The sequence below is a fragment of the Grammomys surdaster genome, unplaced genomic scaffold (genome assembly GCF_004785775.1).
Source record: "Grammomys surdaster isolate TR1022 unplaced genomic scaffold, NIH_TR_1.0 125049, whole genome shotgun sequence".
In the NCBI taxonomy this organism is placed as follows: Eukaryota; Metazoa; Chordata; class Mammalia; order Rodentia; family Muridae; genus Grammomys; species Grammomys surdaster.
This window is the reverse complement of record NW_021619961.1, coordinates 156,678-176,230: the sequence shown is the minus strand read 5'-3', so window position 1 is coordinate 176,230 and position 19,553 is coordinate 156,678. Positions and strand designations below refer to the sequence as shown.

The window sequence follows — 19,553 nt, the reverse complement described above, 5'->3', positions numbered from 1 at the left end:
CCTTTAAACAACCACATCTCCATACATTTTATTTTTACATTTTTAATAGAACAGTAGGAGATGCTTAGACATGAGGCAGACCTTTTATGTATTATTAAAAAAAAAAAAAAGAACCCACCTCTGAAGTAAATCTTAGTGTCTTTAATTCCAGCCCTGGAGTTGAAGCCCGAGTTTCACACATGCTGCCACTCCCCTCCCCATTACCAACATCCTGAGTACACTTTTTTCATTTGTTCATTTTTTTTCTTTGAGACAAGGTCTTACTACGTTGTCTAGGCAAGCCTTGAACTTGTAATTGTCGTGCCTCAAACATCTAGTAGCTGGAATAAGAGCCCTGTGCTTTCACGTCTGTTTGACTTTCTTAGGCCAGAGTCACATAAGAAAAAAGTATTTGTTATTTCAGAGTATATTTATTTTCTCTGAAAATGACACAAGGAAAGACTGCAGGTGAACTGTGTAAGCAGTCTGACCGTGGTTGGAACGGCAGCATACTGTAGAGGGAAGGAAAAGATATGTCACTATGCAATCTCCTTTCTTTCCTGAGTTTTTCTTTGTAGAGAAAGGGTTCCACTACACAGTGTTGGCTGACGTGGAACTCAGTTGGTACTTCAGACTGTCCTCTAACTCATAGAAATTCATCTGCCTCAGCCTCCTGAGTACTGGGATTAGTGTTCCTCTCCACCACCCAGCTTTGCTATTTTCTTATCTTAAAGGAAAATGGTTTTTTTATGCATGAAGAAAAACCTATGAAGCCTTAGACATGTGAGCTGTTGTGCACGCTTTCACTAAGACACACTGTGTTTTACAGATGTTGATGAGTGTGAGAAAAACCCATGCACTGGTGGAGAGTGTATCAACAACCAGGGCTCATACACCTGTCACTGCCGAGCTGGCTACCAGAGCACACTCACCAGAACTGAGTGCAGAGGTAAGGAGCTCTTGGGGACTAGGGTGTGTCTGTCCCAAATGAAGGCCTGGCTTTTAAGGAATCCAGTGAAACAAAAAATGCAAGAGGCTAATCCTCTCACTGCCAATCCCCTTCCCTCCCCCTCCCCCACCCCCATCACCATCCTGATGCTTTCCTGTGCCTTATTCCAAACCTCATTTCTTTGAAGATGTTGCTACAAAACCTAGCAAGCATTCATACAGTTTAAAAGCTCTCTGTGTGCCAGGGAAATAGCTTATTTTCACTTCTTTTGAATTGTTTCTTCTGGTGGTTCATCTTCCATCCGGGACGTAGGAGATGTGGTTACTCTCTGTGGCAGAAACCGGGGAAAGCCTCTGTTAGGATTATATGTCATTAGTTTCTCCTTAGAAAGGAGGACAAGGCTCTGCTCCTAGCATAGGTCAGCAGCCAACAGTAATATCACCTGAAGATTGCCTGAATTGGTGATTCTCTAGTTCTTCCTCAGGCCCACTGCTGAAGGCCAGCACTTGGCAGCCCCCCCCCAGCCATTTATACACACACTGGCATTTCAGAAGCATTGTAAATGTCTTCTCATCAAGGTTGCCGCTCAGGTTTCTTTTCCTTTTACTAAAATATTAAAAATTAGCAATATTTTTTTGAGAATTTTGGATATCAGTACAGTATGTATATCATTTCTCCCTCTCCCTCTCCCTCTTCCAAATCCTCCTATGCCCCTCAACCCCCTTTCAAACTCCTCACTTCTTTAATTATTGTTTACACACTCACACATGCACACACATGCACACTCACGTGTACATGTGCACACACACACACATACACACAGCTTGCTGAGTCATGTGATGTTTGCCCATATGTAAGTGTTTAGGGCTGGCTGCTAGGGAGGCTTGTCCTTGAAAAATGTCCCCATCTCTGGAGCTATTGATTCCCTGTAGCTCTTCATGTAGGTGTGGGACCTTGTGAGGTTTCCCTGTCCATGTTGGCATGTCATTAAGGTTTATTCCTTAAATAGTTTATTACCCTGTTCAATATGCCTTTTTAAGTGACATTTCTGTAGTAAATTTCTGGGGTGAAAATGAATAAGATATACTTCCACCCTTTAAGAACTGAGAGCTTTATCTATGTATTTAGCATAGAGTGAGTTGTGTCTTTAATTTAGCAAAACCAGATTTAAAAAATGAATAAGCTAAGCAAGCACTTGCTTTTTGAACACAAGGCAGGTAAGGAGATTTCTGCTGCTTAGAAATGTGAATTTGCTAATATGAGATGGCTATTCGCCTCCTTTAGCAGAACACCTTTGTGTGAATTGAGCAGGTTTGGTGCTCATCCCTGAATGACTTTCATAATCTTTGAGTATGGTCAGACTTGGAAACATATCACCATCACTGTATTTAGGTACACTGCCCAAAAATGTCAATTTGAGCAGAAAGCAAAAACACAAACAACCCTGGAAGCACAGTCTTTCTACACAATTCTATTAACAGCCTACAATCTGAACCATAAATCTGAATAGGTTGAGCATGTAACTGATTTAAGAATGCTCTTGATGCTTTAGCTCTTTGTTAAAGTAATGCGGAATAGAAGTGGTGTATTGGACATTTCTCAACGGGAGAAACTGTTGTTAAGAGACTTGGCTGCTTGTAGAGCCAAGGATTGGCTGGAGCAAGGGCTTGCCAGAGTTAAGGGTATATCATTACCCTCAACCTGAGGCTTGGTTAGAAATGAAGATGACCTGCAGTTCCACTACCATCTCCTATATGCTGCTAAATTTACCTAGGGTAAGAGCACACATGTGGTGTTTGGAGGACAAGAGTCTCTGCAGAGAGACGCAGCAGGCTGTGTTTTCGGCTCAGGGGGTATGCTTGGGTCAAAGGGGACAGAAGAGAGAAACACCAGGAGGCAAGTTTGAGTAATAAGCTTTTGTGCTGTCTGAATTTCTAGAAATACACAGGATCCCCCATGGCATTCTGAAAGCAGTGAGAAGAAAAGATGAACTCTTATTCTTGTTTATTTTAACCTCAAAAAAATTATAGAATGTTCAAATTGGTTCAAGAATATGTGGATTTTTGCTATTTTTCTTTGTGGAGCAAGACAGGTTTTAGTGAGCCTTAAGAATAAAGGAAAGGGGAAAAAAAGAAGAAATCAGAGGGGTTTGGCAGAAAGATCAGACAGAAGACAAGCCCAGGCTGCTCCAGCTAGTCCAATGGCTCACACAGAAACCACTGTGGGGTCAGCCTGGAAAGAGAATGCGTAGGAGGCTCAACCACAGACACCGTGCAGACGCTGGGCAGACAGGATAACTGGACAGGCCGTAAATGCACATTCCTCGCTAGGGTGTGCAGGATGTTCGTACTCAGGGCCTCCACTCAACATGGATGGGTTGTTCTCAACCAGCGCCACGTAGTTCTGTATCTTCTGGGAACAGAAAATGGGAATGATTGGATGCTGCAGGGACAAGGGTGTTTTAGCCATCCTCTTTGATGTTCATCTATTGTATAGTCCTTAGCACGGGAGAGACAGACCCAGGCTACCCTACTGTCTATCAGGTGTGGGTTTTAAATCATGAAATAAAAAATTAGTTTATGTCATTTTTAACATTTTCATCATCATCATCATTGTCATCATCATTATCAAGTATGGGAGACGAGACCCTCCACAAGACCAATGCTTTTTTTGGTAGCTAAAATAGTCATAAAGTTTAAGCTAAAAATTATATGTATGCTCAATGAAACTGTATTTGGTCCAGAACTGCTGTGAGGCAGGTGGACATCTTGTAGTTATGTGGAGAGTTATTAGGGGGAACTGAGCAATTTCTCAAAAATAAATAAATAAATAAATAAGCATTTCTGTTATTATTTCTGATATTGTTATAAGATTTACTTTGTAATCAGCCAAAGTTCAATATAAATAATCACTCATACCACTCAGTAAATTATCTAGAAAAAAGGTGAAAACTTGAATTTTTGTTCATGTAGTTGAGATCTAAGCAGTCTTAATGGAAAGTCAGAGTGAATGTGACCTGAGGCTCTTTTCTGCCTCACATCTTTCTGGCATTGATGATCCTGCCTATGTGGATGGTGATGAAGTTATCAAACAGTTGAAATCCTAGATTAAGGTTATAAATCTGGAAATGAAGGGAGAGAGAGAGTAATTCTAAGTCTTCCAAATTACCTTTAACCTTTTTCATTTTAACCTCAGACATAGACGAGTGTCTGCAGAACGGCCGGATCTGCAACAACGGTCGCTGCATCAACACAGACGGCAGCTTCCACTGCGTGTGCAATGCGGGCTTTCATGTAACACGGGACGGAAAGAACTGTGAAGGTAATGGCAGATCTCCAAGGCCACTCCCTGTCCACTGCGGCTTCCCATCGAGAGTCTTCAACAAGACAGTCAAGCGCTGTGTGAAAGGTTGCGCTGTCAAAAGGGTTTCACATGTTTCTTTCTGAGAGGCAATCTTTCGTCTCCATGTCGTCATGACCACAGTCAGTCACACATACTAGCAGCAGTGCATGTTTGAAGAGTGTACCATTGCTTCTGAGTTTTATGCAATCAGAACTTGCATATTGTGGAGTTTTATACAATAACAACACACAAAACAACAACAAAACCATATTTAAGCCCATACCTTCTATAGTCACTTATAAATCTTTTATGCAAAGTGCCTGCCTGGAAATAAGACCCACTAACCATAGGCATGTAGAACTGCTTTCAGAGGACCCAGAGGTGTGGAGAGCCAGCCACTTATCTTGACTTCTGAAGTTGTCCTGTGACAGGCTTTCCCCTGTGGGATTGCATGAACGCTGGGGATGAGGTCTCACTCTGTGGGCCTTCAGCAGAAACTGAAGAATGTCCCTTACCATGTTTTCCAGCCTCTTTAGAAAAGGTCCTAGGAATCTGTTAATATATTGAAAGAATTTCAAAATTGTTCTTAGGAACATGTTTGGCAGAATATTATCTTGGTGATTCAATCCACAGACTTAAGGCCAAAATTCCCAGTTAGGGTCAAATCTATTATTTTTTAAATAAAAGAAATAAAGAAAAACCATAAATTGTATTAGTTTGACTAAAAGCCTGTAAGTGAAAACAGGTCATGTCCAGAGGTGCAGGCCTCCCGGGACAGCTTCAAATTACTCACAGACCAGCATGCCCGCGAAATTAAGAACTGTCTTTGTGATCAAAGAGGTCTAAATATTAGTAGCTCAGCTGGAGCCCATAGTCGAGTCTAGCACTGACCAAACCCAGCTTTGCAGTATCTACTTCAAATTGCTTGAAATGACAAACTTTCTTCTACTTTTTACTATTCTTCAGATTACTGTATTTGAGAATTTCATACAATGTATTTGGATCACATTTCCCTTCCCCCAGTCCCTCCCAGATCCTCCCTCACCTCCCTACCCACCCAACTTCATATTATTTCTCTCTATGGTTTTTATTTTTTAAAAAATGAACCAAGATTTAGCCTAAATACATTTTCATTCCCAGTAGCCTTAATTTTTGTTTCAGTTTCTTGGACCGAGACTGTGAATTAAGGAAGCTAACTAAACTGTTAGCGATCCTTTTGGTCTGGGGACCAGTGACCCTCGAAAGGATCCCACTGTCCCCTGTCAAAAGAGTCAACCTGCACTTGCGACACCTGTTTCATGTGCCTTCTCTTTATATTGATCATATGGATGAAAATTAGCCTTAGGTTCTATTAACAAAAACTAAGAAAACCCGTGAAAAGCTAGAGCTGTATCAGGTCTGCTTTCCTCTCCTTATCAAGATAACACGTGTCTCTGTTTCTAGATATGGATGAGTGCAGCATCAGAAACATGTGCCTGAATGGGATGTGCATCAACGAAGATGGCAGTTTCAAGTGCATCTGCAAACCTGGCTTCCAACTGGCATCAGATGGCCGCTACTGCAAAGGTGGGTACTGCAAAACCCCAGGGTGTGTGCTCTTTGCCTGCTTTTCCTTCTCTCAAAAGCTTCCGGGAAGATTCTCCCCATGTAGAGTTCCCCGGGCTCTGCTTTGGAAACCTGACTGGTATTCCTTATGTTCAGCTGTCCAAACAGCCACAGTTAATGAAACAAGGCTAGTCTTATTTCAGAGAAAGCATTTGGGTTCTTCTTGGAGGAGCTCAGAATCAGCTGAGGTGTGACCCTTCAAGGAGCTGAAGTGTTAATCCATTCCAACGGATCTGACGATCTTTCTGATAAAGCTGAGTTCTGCGTTTTCCTTCCAGCTGGGGAATAAGGACAGTTGGGTGGTGATAATTCTTGATCATTTCTTTTGACCAACTCATCCCATCTTCCCTTGTGGGGGGAATGCTGACTCATTTGTGGTACTGTATTCCTTACTGGTTCATCTAGTTCTATAAGCAACAACAATGAATTTAGGTTTTACCAAGTTACATAAGCCAAGGAGGAAGAGGAAGAGGAGGAGGAGGAGGAGGAGGAAGAGGAAGAGGAGGAGGTGGAGTTGGAGGAGGCAGAAAAATAAAACAGGAGTCAGGGTAGCCAGCTAACTTTTGAAATAATCTCATTGCTTCAAGTACTGTAAACAAAACTTGGAAGTTCCATTTGTGCTGTAGGGGTTCTAACAAGAGTTGCTGGAGACAAATTTGTTCCTGTCTCCTTCTGTATGGAGTCAGGGATGGGCAACTGTTCCATGTACATGCAAGATTTGAACTGGAGTCATTCTTCTCAGATCCTTACGTGCAATGTCAGTCCAGGGTGTCTACCAAGTGGCCAGGAGCCTCTGTTCACAGCTCCTGCTGCAGAAATGTGGCATGAGACACTGAAAAGGCAGGATAAAGTCACAGGGTGCCTCTTCTAGTTTTCAGCTCTGGTTAAGGTACCGTGGAAGAAAGCCTTGTATGTCTTCAGTTCTTGGCAAGGTATGCACTTTCTCCAACCTTTAAAGAGCTTCCAACCCTTGGCCATTTACCTGCATCTCCTGTGACCTTCACACTGGTGGCTTGTAATATTGTGAAAAATCCGTCTTCAGTAGAAAACAAACAGTTGACTTTTTTCAGATTTTGAAGTAGGAAAATGGTTTCTGAATATATTGAACTCTGTGCCAGGAGGAACTGACACAGAGAAGAGAGGTTTGTGACATTCTACAGGGAGATAAAGTGTCAGGATGTGCAAATTAAATACTGTACATGTGGGAAAGAAACAGAAAGGGTGTGATTGATTGCTGGGCTATTTGAAATGCTGAGGTGTGCTTACTGAGGTTCAGCCTCTTGGCGTTAAATTATGCTGTTTCCGAGGACGTTAAGACCTCAAAGATGAATGCAGGTTCTGAAGCCGTTGGTGATCATGGAAATTGTGTGTTTTACATAAATAGTGTTGTTGAATTGTGTGCAAGAACTTATAATTGTAGTGGCTCAACTAGACTCAGCATTCTGGAGAGAGGGAAGGAGGAAGAGAGGGAAAAGGAAAAGAGAAGGAGGAAGAGAAGGGAAAGGAAGAAGAGGGAAGGAGGAAGAGGGAAGGAGGAAGAGAGGGGAAAGGAAAAGAGAAGGAGGAAAAGAAGGGAAAGGAAGAAGAGGGAAGGAGGAAGAGAGGGGAAAGGAAGAAGAGGGAAGGAGGAAGAGAGGGGAAAGGAAGAAGAGGGAAGGAGGAAGAGAGGAGGAAAGGAAGAAGAGGGAGATCACTTCGTATTATTGTCCTCATTTTTCTCCTCTAGTGTATAGAGCTCAGATAAACACACTTGGGGTGGGGGAAAGAAGGCAGTCACCATATGCTGGTTTTCCTTGTGTCGTGTTTCTCTTGTTGTGGAATGAGATTTTTCTCTTTATCTGTCATCCTCAAGCCACAAACACATGACGGCTGCAAGCCTTGTTACCAGAGCCTCTGCCAACTGAGCGACTTTATGTTCCACTGAGAAGCCTTCAGGCAGCTTTTCAGAATATAGTCTTCACTGTCATAATGTAGATCTCTGCTTGACCAAAAAGATGCCTGAAACAAATGAACCAATCTGAGTTCACATTTTTAAATATGACTGCTGTTTTTAATACAGTCTGAACATGAAGTCTTGGACCACCGGGATGCATTTTATGCCAAATAACACAAGCTAAGTAAAATACAGAGGTGCTTCACTCTCAATTTGCCTTTTTAAGGTCAAGAGAAAGGAAATAATTGCATACTCTATTGTATATTGTAAAAGGACTGTTGGAAAGTGACTTGGTTCTAAGCATCCTTGTTTTTCAAAACTCACTTTGAATACCCTTACTACTTTTTCATATTAATGAGGAAATTCTTTACTATTGCTAATATGAACCCAATGACATCTTTTACAGTATTTAAGGATATTCATACGATACTAAAAGTACTCAGCAGTGCTTAAGAAAGATTTTTTTACCAACTTCCAGTGCCTTTGAGTGTTGTACTGATCGATGGCTGTCATCTAAGTCATCCTGTATTTCTCTCTGTTCTGTCTCTGTAGTGCTCCCTCTGGCATTTAATGTCTGCCTCTTACTAATTGTCTGTAGCAGAGGTCTCAGGAAAGACTGGTACCAGCAGGGATGCCAACCTGGGTGTTGACTGCAGAAAGGAAAAGCTTCCCAGCATAGTCAAAGATGCAGTGTATATCAAACTATACTTGGGCATGGCTACAGTGGGATGTTACCCAGAGTCCTTTGCCTTCTAGTGGTCATTTTCTTCCCTACACCAATTCTTCCTGCCTTTTGTGTTCTTATATTTTATAGCAGGCATTCGGGAGGATTCTATTAAGATGACTTGGTTGATTTCTCTCTTTCCCATCTCTGGAAGAACACTGAGCAGGCTTCTCACTAACATGCTGCTGTGGTCGTTGAGTATCATTTTCCACAGTACCCATGTTTCAGTGTTACCATAGTGAATGTGTTCAATGGTGTTAATGAAATGCTTCTTCCTGCTGCAGATATCAATGAGTGTGAGACTCCTGGGATCTGCATGAACGGACGCTGTGTGAACACTGATGGCTCCTACAGATGCGAATGCTTCCCTGGATTGGCTGTGGGTCTAGATGGGCGTGTGTGTGTCGGTAAGAAAAAAAGCCACAGCCTGATTTATGATAAATACTCCAGGAATCAGCAATGCTTGTCAATTACAAATGTGTCCTGCTCTAGCAGGTGAGATGCAGTAATTTCTGCTGAACAATGATTTAACAGATCCATTTCTCTTCTTGAATAAATTGGACACTAATGTCAGGAATAGAAAGACAAGGTTAAGTAAAGGAGAGGGTGAGGACTCCCCACCGTCTCTTCTCTTTTCTGCCCCAACTATATAGCTGTCTTTCATTTCCTCCCACATTCTTTTGTGGATAAAAGTCTTTAGAATTGGTTTGTATATGTATACCATCTTATGGTGTGCATTTTAATAGAGAATTAAATGCCCAAGGGAAGTGCATGATGCCACAGAAACATGGATAATTCGTAAGCATGCAATGACAGTTTTATACGGCTTTGAGATTCATTTAATAACAAGACTTTTATCCAGCTTATTTTTTAAAAAGATACTCAGTAAGCCCTTTGATTTAGGGAAGGATTTGGTGAAGCTGGAATTCCTTCTCTAGAGATAAAGATAACACAGCCTAGTTGACCAACATCCGCAGGTTTATATAATGAACCTTTTACAGATTAAACTTTCTCCCTTTTGGAAAGTAAACCCAATTTAGACATTCAATAACTGCCTGTTTATTTTTGAGTAAGCCCCATTTCTAATAAAGGTCTTATTTATCACCATGTGAGATCCAGCCTTCATACAGTGTTTATAAAGTTCCTGCTCTGTGCATGCCTGAGGAAGACAAAAAATGAATGAAAAATAATCGCAGCACTTAACAGCCTCACAGTTTGCTCAACTACGATCACCAGAGGAAACTGGTCGATGCTGGCCATTGGTCCCCACTGCTCGGACACTAATGAGTTTTTGGAGCTTTGTATTAATTTTGTTTTTTATTCTCACTGTCAAGTACTGAAAACATAGGTGTTCTCTGTGACTTAGAATAGGGCATAAGAGAAATAAAGGCGGCTTTGGCTTCAGTGTAGGGGCTTTTATCTGTTTAAAACGACAGTGTAATAATGGGTACTTCCTCCCGTTTAGACACACACATGCGGAGCACATGCTACGGAGGATATAGAAGAGGCCAGTGTGTGAAGCCGTTGTTTGGTGCTGTTACCAAATCGGAATGCTGTTGTGCCAGCACTGAGTATGCATTTGGGGAACCCTGCCAGCCGTGTCCTGCACAGAATTCAGGTAAGTGGCAGCATGGAGGTACCTCATCCTGCCAGTCTTCTGCCACCAACCATGGGCTTTGCTTTCCTATAAGTTACCAGAGAGAGCTGTGTTGTGCTCCCAGGGATATCTTGTATAACCTTCTGGGGTCTTGGCAGAGGCTTGTCAGTGTCTAGACACACGTTACTCTCCCTGTCTTCACTATTATTTGTCATAGGCAGTTCATGGGCCTCTGTAGGAACCACCCCAACTCAGTCCTGGTCACATTCCCGGGAACACATGCTGTTTCAGGATGCTTGCTTTTTGCAGGAGATGACTATTAGAAAAGCAGAATTTTACACAGTGTAAAAGTAAATAACTTTCAGATGACCCGAATATTCCCAACAGCTCCCCAGAAGGCCATTTGTGAATTTTGTTCACAACCCACATGTTGATCTTGGTGCACTTTTCTTAAATGGCTTTATTCAACCTTAGGGAAAAAGTATTTTTCTACAGTTTAGGTGGCATGCCTAGTGAAAAACAAGCAGGCCAGTGAGTCAAAACTCTGCTTCCCAAGTCATAGGCAGAAAGATTTGCAAAGGATTACTCATTTGTGCATAGCTTTGCTCATTTGAAAAAGTGATAAAAATAGTTATAAAATGAAATTATATGGACAAGAAATTCTTAGTGTTCTGACCTACAAAATAAATTTCATTAAATGAAATAGACGGTCCTATGCAGATGTAATAATTTATATTTGTAAGGAAAAAATATTTTATTGAAATATCTCATGCTGCCTCCCATATGCAAATTGTGTGTGTGTGTGTGTGTGTGTGTGAAAGAGAGAGAGAGAGAGAACAGTAGAAAGGGGTGATGGTATGGGAGGAAAGAGAAAGTAATGAAATGTTTGTGTCGTGACAGCAGAACCAGGGACCCTTTGGGAGAAAGAAGAGAGCAGAAAGCGAGAGGAAGAAGGGGTTGGAGTAAACCTGGCATACATTTAGGAAGAGAAAACCATACTTATTGAAACGAAGATGGTCGATTTTTACTATTTGAATATGATCTTAGGGTAGCTTGGCAGTTGACCTTTGTTGTCCTAAAATAAAGCTAGGGCTAAATAAACAAACAAACTACCCAGGCAGTTAGTGAGTCTCCACTAAGATTCAGTTATCTCATCTCCTTCTTAAGTTAAAATTCATTAAGAATTAACCTAAGTGTGATTTTCCAGTGCTTTGTAAACAAAAATAATGTTTGAAATTACAGTGTTTGAAATGAATATCATAAGAAGCTAAAGGGACGGCTTTAACGGACATAAAGGATGTCACTGAAAAGAAAGGGTTGCTTTGGCTGGGAATAATTCATAGATTATCTGTTCATCATCAAAAATCAGTTAAATACACCTTTAATACAATTCAATTATATGTAAACAGTCATTCAAACAAAATGACTGCATAAAACGCTACAGTTGTATATTCTGTCCTTGGTTGCACTAATTTTTCAGTGTTTTTCTCATAGACATTGAATTTATGAGACAGATGTGTGTCAGTAAAGCTATAAAAGATGACAGTGCACACATACTGTGAGCAGAAGTGTAGTGCATACAACTCTTTGCTTTAACAGTTTCCCCTCTGCACCAACCAAGGGCATCTCCAAAGAGCGATTATACTCCAGAATGACATGAGTTTAGGAAAAGATCACTAAAGAAACCCAGTTCCTTGAAGCAGTGAGGCTTAGCAGAAGCTAAACAGGAAGCCATGATCCCTAACTTCCGGCTCATATTTGTGTTTTTCTGCCTGAGGACATTTGCATGGAAAAGGTCCACAGGGGAAAGTTCTTTTATCACATGGTTTGACTGTCAAACCATGGAAGATCCTCTTAGGATCTCTCTTATCTCAGGAGGGGGTGATCTAACAGGTACTGACAATCCCTTGAGTCTCTTAGTCAGCTGAGGGAGAAATTGCAAGCATGTGAATTTCCAAGGTCACCATTGCTGTGCAAGCCAAGGGGGCTGTGAAAAGCTGCACCACTGGCTCCTAACCCGATTTATGTGGTTCAGCAAGCCTCTTACCCCCTCAGCCTCCAACCATTTTCCTCTCTCAGAAAGCAGTCAGTCTTATGAGTGCAACTCTGGGGCACTTCTATGCTGCCTGCTATGCTGCTGTCTGAGGCACTACCTTGGGGTAGCTTAGGAAATAGTTATTAAGAGTGTGAACTGCCTGTGTTTATGTTATCTCATTAAACCCAAGTAGTATGGGATGGGGATGAGTACCCAGAGGGGAGGGATTTGCTTCTAGCCATAAGTATGTTAGCATTCAGATCCCTTAATTACACAGAGCAGCTGGGTCTTGTTTGGCTAGTGACAAGCACAGTGACCACGCTGCGCCTCTGTGTAGGCCAAGTATCCAATTGGAATTAGCGGTGAGAACACTGTCCACAGAATCGTCATGATTTCGCCTTCTTGCTTTATTATTCAGTTCCGTGAACATGTTAATAGTTGAGAGTATGAGAAGATGCCAAAGATACATTTTTGTTCTGGTTTTGTTGTCGTCTTTCAGTCTCTGACTTTTAAATTCACAATGGCTGACATGTTCCTCTTTGTCCCCTTTCGGTCTCCTTTTAAATGCTTTTTTAAAAAGAAAAGAAAACATTTTACTGCTTACTACAAAACACACTATTTGAAGGATTAATTTTTAATGCTACTTTCTTGTTTTTGGTTGGTTGGTTCATTGGTTGGTTTTTGTGTGTGTGTGTGTGTATGTATGTATGTATGTATGTATGTATGTGTGTGTGTGTGCAGTTTTTATTTTTGAGACATGGTCTCACTATGTAGCCTTGTCTGTTCTGGAACTCACTGACCAGGCTGTCTTCAAACTTATAGAGGTCTTCCTGCCTCTGTTTCTCGAGTGCTGGGATTAAAGGTGCATGCCACCACAGCTGGCTAAAGGATTCTTTTTTTTTTTAATTTTATGTTTTCCAAACTTGTTTGTCTACCATCACCAGCAACAGAGCAAGTGTTTGTTCCCTCTATTAAAGTCTCATCCACCATGTGCAGCCCCCATATGTGACTGATTCTGGCTGCCAGAAACCATGGACCGGAAAAGGCCTATCTCATCTCTGTGCTTGGTATAAAGTCTGGTTCGAGGTGTTTGCGTTTCTCACTGTTCACCATTACACCCCTCTGAATGTTGTTATGGTTGTCTATAATGCTTCATAAGTACTAGAAAGCTGATTCTTTCACAAGTTTGGGGAGCGATTCTGCACACCTCAGTTTATAAGAAAGAAAGCATGATCTTAACATTTATCAGGAGTTTCCCGTGGATTCACCATGGAAAATGAGCATAGCATCCAGATGATGCACAGCTGTACTTGCACGTGAGCTTGGATGCTCTGCTGTGTTCTTGTGAGGAGAGCCCAGAGAGTCTGAACAGGACAGAGGACATGTGAGAACCTGATTGTACTGGAAAAACAGCTAGAACTGAGAAACAGAACTATTCCCAGGATGGCAGGGAAAAGTTTTATTAACAGCGAAGAAACCGCATTTTAACAGGCACATTTCACTGAACGTGTAAAGTGTTCCCTAGTGAACAAAATGAGTTGTAGGAAAAAACACCTTTTCCAAAAGTGCTTTGCCCAAGAAATTGCTATGACTTCCCCATATCCTTCAAAGTCACTTTCCTCAGTGGTGTGGAACGCTTAAAATGAAAACCCCGTCTACAGGGGACTCCCCCAGGAGTTCCTCCCTGTTCTGTTACCACTTTAGCTTGGTTCTCCTTGCTTTAGAGGAAATGATTGTGTGAGCCAATGGCAGAATTGACCTGTTCTGCAAACAGGACACTCATTTATTATCTGATAATTTATTACAGCGGAATATCAGGCACTCTGCAGCAGTGGACCAGGAATGACATCAGCAGGCACTGGTAAGGAGCCACTTTGAAGTTTCCTGACTTAAGCATGTCCAAAGGCAGTATTGAACCTTCTGTGGGTATCTAGTTACTGTCGTGACACAGTCTGGCCTGACACCTTGCTGGCCATCACAGGTGATGTATGTGGGATGCCTAGAAGTCCCCATGGCAGAGCACCCTGGTAGGGGTGGGTCTGGCGCTTTCTCACTGGCCTTTCCTGGAGACAATTTATAGAGAGCTGTAGATGAGATACTATGGTTGATGTGGCTCATTCCAGACAAGCGGCAGCCTGAGTCTTTTATGGGTTTCCATTATCAAATACAGCTGAGGATTTTAGATTGGAAATGAAGTTATCCATTAATTCTCAAAGGTTCAGTTCTAGGACACCACTTAGACTTTCTAGCAAAAAAAAATCATATTGGCTAGCTGAGTTGGAAGAAAATAAAATATTTATGTAGGAATGGGAGAAATGTAGGGTGCCATTAAAAGAATAGAATCAAAGACCACTGAGATGAATGTACAGATGGTGACAAGAAGGGACTTCTTCATTCATACGAAACTAAGAAATTTGACTAGGGGATTCTGGGGGAAAACCAAACTGGTCAATTCACCTCATCATATGTGTGGATGGAGATGAGAAGGGCGTGATGAAGAGGGGAGTGGGAAGGGCGATGATGAAGGGTCGGTGGGTATTTAAAGAGCTGTGGTAAGGACATAGGGATGAAGCCGATGACAACCCTGACTGATAAAGACCATCCTTCCACGTACCACCTCTCTGTCTCCCTCTCTGGTAATAGAGAGGTCTGCTTAGTATGTGTGAGCATAGAAGAGACAATGCCTGGCCTCTTCGGGGCCAAAGCAGAGCCTCTGTCCTGTAAAGAGACCTGCTGAAGGAACTCCCCACTGTGTGGGAAGGGGGCCTTGCTTGCACACCGAATTTGGAACCAGTAAACACATGATTCATACTTTAATTTGAAGATATTGTTGAACTTAACAAAAACTTGAAGCAAGGGCATGATGTAATCTCCTTGCTGGCAGGATGGGAGGCAGAAGCAAGAGGGAAGAGATGGGGTCATGCCAGGGACCTGGGTCCTGTGCATCCTCTGCCTTCATCCTGGTGCTCAGACCATCAAGCACATTTTCTTCAGCTTAATTCAGGGATGCTAGGTGATCTCATGGTCACAGCTCAGATGCCAGTTTCCCTCCAGGGTCTAGAGTGGGGGAAGATGTGACTCATCTTACAGTGTGCAAAAGAAAGAGGGAAATATTCTCTTCCAAGTGAGGCCATTGAGAAGTCCTAAGGTCACTGTGCATGTTGGGCTGTTTTGTGTTGTTTTCATGGAATGTTTGTTTTAGAATGTGACTGACTTTGAACTTTTTGGTGGTGTAGATATAAACGAATGTGCATTAGATCCTGATATTTGCCCAAATGGAATTTGTGAAAATCTCCGTGGGACCTACAAATGTATATGCAACTCGGGATACGAAGTAGACATAACTGGGAAAAACTGTGTCGGTAAGGAGTTCAGCTTGCTTTCTGTGACGTTTCTGGCGAAGAGTCCCATGCCAGATTCACTTGGTAAAAGAGAACCTTGTTAAGTGTAGGAAATGCAAGTGTCGGGAGCCTTTCTCACATGGCTACAGAGCCATTCCACAGAAACAGTTCTCCCAACTACTCATTAGATTTAATCAGAGAAAGTACAGCCTGTTTTCAGTAACAATGGTTCTCCGTTGCTTTTAACAAGCACCCTTCTTCATGTGATAACAACCTTTAATGAAGGAAGAATCCAGAAACTAAGTAAATCATTTGGTTGGGAATAAAACAGTCAGCAGCCCAGGGCATTAGTTTTTTCTTCAACATTCTTTTGTTGCCTAGAACAGTATTTTCTGAGAACATCTTCTGTCTGAATTGACAAATAACCTTGTGTTTCCCAAAGTTGGGCTTTTAAAACCAAGATACTTATGCTCATGGGGAAAGGATACGTATGTACTGATATGTAAAGTGATTTTTTTATTTGAAGAACAAATATATTTTGAATATAAGCAAATATACCTTTATGGAATATGATGCAAATAATAAGCTTTAAGATAAACTAGAAAAATTTCAGATTATGTATTTTTATTTCCATTCATGGTTTGGGGTTAGGCATCCCACTTTTACTTTGGTAGGATTTTAAAGCCAGAGCTGGGAAGGTCCCTGTCCAATGAGCTGAGTTAACTTTGAAGCAAGTAATTGATTATTCAGGGAAAATTCAGATTGATAAGAAAACCTCTTTACTCTTCCAGTCTGGTACACAGCCTATCAAGTACCAATAACTTGTTGTATGTATACTAAACTCTTCTACTGCCTGTACACCGTCAGAATTTCCATGGGCTCGGACCCAGGAGAAGAAAATCCCTTCTTGCATATGTCCCTGGCCCATTTGAAGCTTTCTGGTGTTTGGAACTCTTGGAAATTAGTTGTGTTCCTTATAATATTTTGATAGACTTTTGGTATTTCATCTGCTCAGTAGAAACATTACTTCTTGTCTGATTTTCTCATTTTAAGCAATATATGTGCATATATAATATATAAATGTATAAACATATAAATACATACATTGTATACTAAAGTAGATTCAGTGCTGTGGTTGGAGTAATTTCACATGGCCTTCTCCTCCCAGTACTGGGATTACAGATGTATACCATCATATTGAGGATGTTTTCTATTTATTTAGTTCCTTATAGCAGTAAGATTAGTCCTTTTGATTCTAATGCTATGAATCAATTACAGAAGTAAAGATAACTAATTTTCAGAGAATCCAAGAGGTGAATTAAATAGCATCCAGAAGCTTGAGGCTTTGTAGACACTGTTTGGATAAGAAGAATAAGCTCCCACATGGGGTATGCCAGTGGAACCAGAGTCTTGTCTCTTTGGTGGACTTAATTATACCATTGGGAATTTAAAGACCTAGCCTAAGTGGCATTGCCTGTGAGGGACAAGCTCTTTCAAATGTTCCCGTGTGTTGTCTTTCCAGATATTAATGAGTGTGTGCTGAACAGTCTACTTTGTGACAATGGACAATGTCGAAACACACCTGGAAGTTTTGTCTGTACCTGCCCCAAGGGATTTGTGTACAAACCTGACCTAAAGACCTGTGAAGGTACTGTGCTTTTGTTCACACCGTGCACCTTACTCTCTGGGAAAGCATTGGACCACCTTAGCAGGCAGTTCAAGTCTACCTTAGATAATCCAGCCAGTTCTGTCGGGATTCTCTCCCTCTAAATGGCACTGCACAAACTCTAGCCACAGACAGCACTTACTTGCATTTGACATTTCCTCCCCTGTCCATGGTGGTTCAAGGCATTCATTTCTGTATGTCTCTAGCTGGTGTTTTCACTTGCCATCACTTAATAGATGAAGAAAATGTTGTGCATGTATAATTTGAATCCATAATTTTATCCAGATTTTTCTGAATACAAAGACTCACTCATATGCCAGTTTCTATTCTAAAGAAATATGCTCAATTAGTATTTTGACATTCATTCTAGTTTGGCAAAAACCTGTTTAGACCAGCTTTACTATCTAATGAAGAGTATGTGGTAGCAATTAAGGCAAACGTCAAGGTATGCATTTATGCTTAAGAGCAACCTTCGGTAGTCATGGGGACCTGGTTTTGTTTCAGACATCGATGAATGTGAATCGAGTCCTTGCATTAATGGAGTCTGCAAGAACAGCCCTGGCTCTTTCATTTGTGAATGTTCTCCTGAAAGTACTCTGGACCCAACAAAAACCATCTGCATAGGTATTTATCCTTCTGAGAATGATTTTTTCAGTGTTTATCAATAATTCAGTTCTCCTACATTTACTGGTTGTTTTGACTGCCACAGAAGTTTAGATATAAGAGAGACATTAAAATGATTATTATTCCCTGTTTTATAATGCCACTCTAGCTGTAACTCTAGTGTATACATTGGGTTTCTTTTTTATAAGATTCTGTTAAATGTCTGATACTCCCTCTTTCTGCAGAAACCATCAAGGGCACTTGCTGGCAGACTGTCATCGACGGGCGCTGTGAGATCAACATCAATGGAGCCACCTTGAAGTCCGAGTGCTGCTCCTCCCTTGGTGCTGCCTGGGGAAGCCCGTGCACTATCTGTCAAGTGGGTAAGAGAAGCCATGCATGACTCTGCAGCCATCTCATTGGTCAGTCCACTGACTTAGGTCTACGTGGAAATTTTAAAGATGACCTTGATAAAAATATTTCTGGATAGTAAACCAGCAAAGTGTGAAGGATATCTATTTTATGTGATTCTGATCAGGGTGCCAGTTTCTATCTCCATGTGGTCACACGATTAGCTTGTGGTGCTTCTCCTGAGTTTCTGCAGGCTGGGCTTTACTAGCAGAGACCTCTCATTGCTGCTCTTCTTTTATCTGTACGATCCCATGCTTATTCACAGCAGCAAAATCCAACTCCTGTCCCAGGCTCTCCCTCTGGTTTCTTCTATTTATCATGACTGAGAAGTCTAGTTAGATGTCGTTAATACTGTTTTGTTTCCCCACAGATCCCATATGTGGTAAAGGGTACTCAAGAATTAAAGGCACACAATGTGAAGGTATTTCTTATTGCTTATAAACCGTACGTGTGTGTGTGTGTGTGTGTGAGAAGAATGTTTGTGTTAACATGGCCTCAATAAAGGAGTAAGGGAACTTCACAGTGAGGAATATGATACAGAGAAAAATATTACTGAGAACCGCAGAACAGATGTTAAATACACAAACTGTCACCAGAGTTAGACCACTCTAGCCAAAGGACAGCGTGGCTGGACATGCTTTAGAACCACGATGCATCTTTTGGAGTGGCTGCATTTTCAAAATGCTATCTGCAAATCCAGAGCAAATAAGCAAGACATTTCTGTTTTTAAAGACTGTAAAGTTTGCATTCGTGGTTAGGCACACACACACACACACACACACACACACACACACACACACTTTCATTGTGTTGTTGCTTGTTTATTTGTATCACATTCCTGGGTAATTTCGAGGGGTGAACTCAGTTGCCTCTGTTTTCAAGGTCCATGTGGACCCTCTCCAGTTCACTGTGGTTCTTTCTCATGGAGTTCTGAGTAGATATAGGTCACGGTGACTAACATAGCTTGACATGACACAGCAGCTGAAGTATTTTAAAAAACAACAGTCCCATATGTGGGATAAAATGGAGGGCTTTTTTTTCTTGTTAAAACAAAGAGGAATCCTACAACCCCCACCCAAAGGCTTGCTTTCCAAATGATGACTGAATCCCTTGGCCTTTTTCTGGTTCAGACCAGCCGTTCATAACTTATCTGAGCTTAACAGCGCATTTTGGTATACAAATAGCCAAGGGAAAACTCCGAGGAACAAACTCCCCAAAAGTAGGTTCAACTTCATTTCTGTTTAGTTTTCTGTCAAGAAAATATTGTTACTTTTTCTCAACACTCCTGGCTTAGAGAGAGACCTCTTTAAAACAGACTCTGTGTGTGTGTGTGTGTGTGTGTGTGTGTGTGTGTGTGTGTGTGTGTGT

General features: G+C 41.5%; 1 protein-coding gene across 1 annotated transcript in view; it reads left to right on the top strand.

Annotated features, from left to right (window-relative positions):
* Fbn1 (fibrillin 1) overlaps positions 1–19,553 on the top strand; it is a 203,723-nt gene that overhangs the window by 114,843 nt on the left and 69,327 nt on the right. The window contains exons 12-22 of the mRNA XM_028784990.1: positions 809–928; positions 4,124–4,249; positions 5,714–5,836; positions 8,817–8,939; positions 9,998–10,150; positions 13,972–14,025; positions 15,401–15,526; positions 17,028–17,153; positions 17,676–17,795; positions 18,020–18,157; positions 18,556–18,606. Of these exons, the coding sequence (XP_028640823.1) occupies positions 809–928; positions 4,124–4,249; positions 5,714–5,836; positions 8,817–8,939; positions 9,998–10,150; positions 13,972–14,025; positions 15,401–15,526; positions 17,028–17,153; positions 17,676–17,795; positions 18,020–18,157; positions 18,556–18,606 (1,260 nt within the window). The remainder of the gene's footprint in view (positions 1–808; positions 929–4,123; positions 4,250–5,713; positions 5,837–8,816; positions 8,940–9,997; positions 10,151–13,971; positions 14,026–15,400; positions 15,527–17,027; positions 17,154–17,675; positions 17,796–18,019; positions 18,158–18,555; positions 18,607–19,553) is intronic.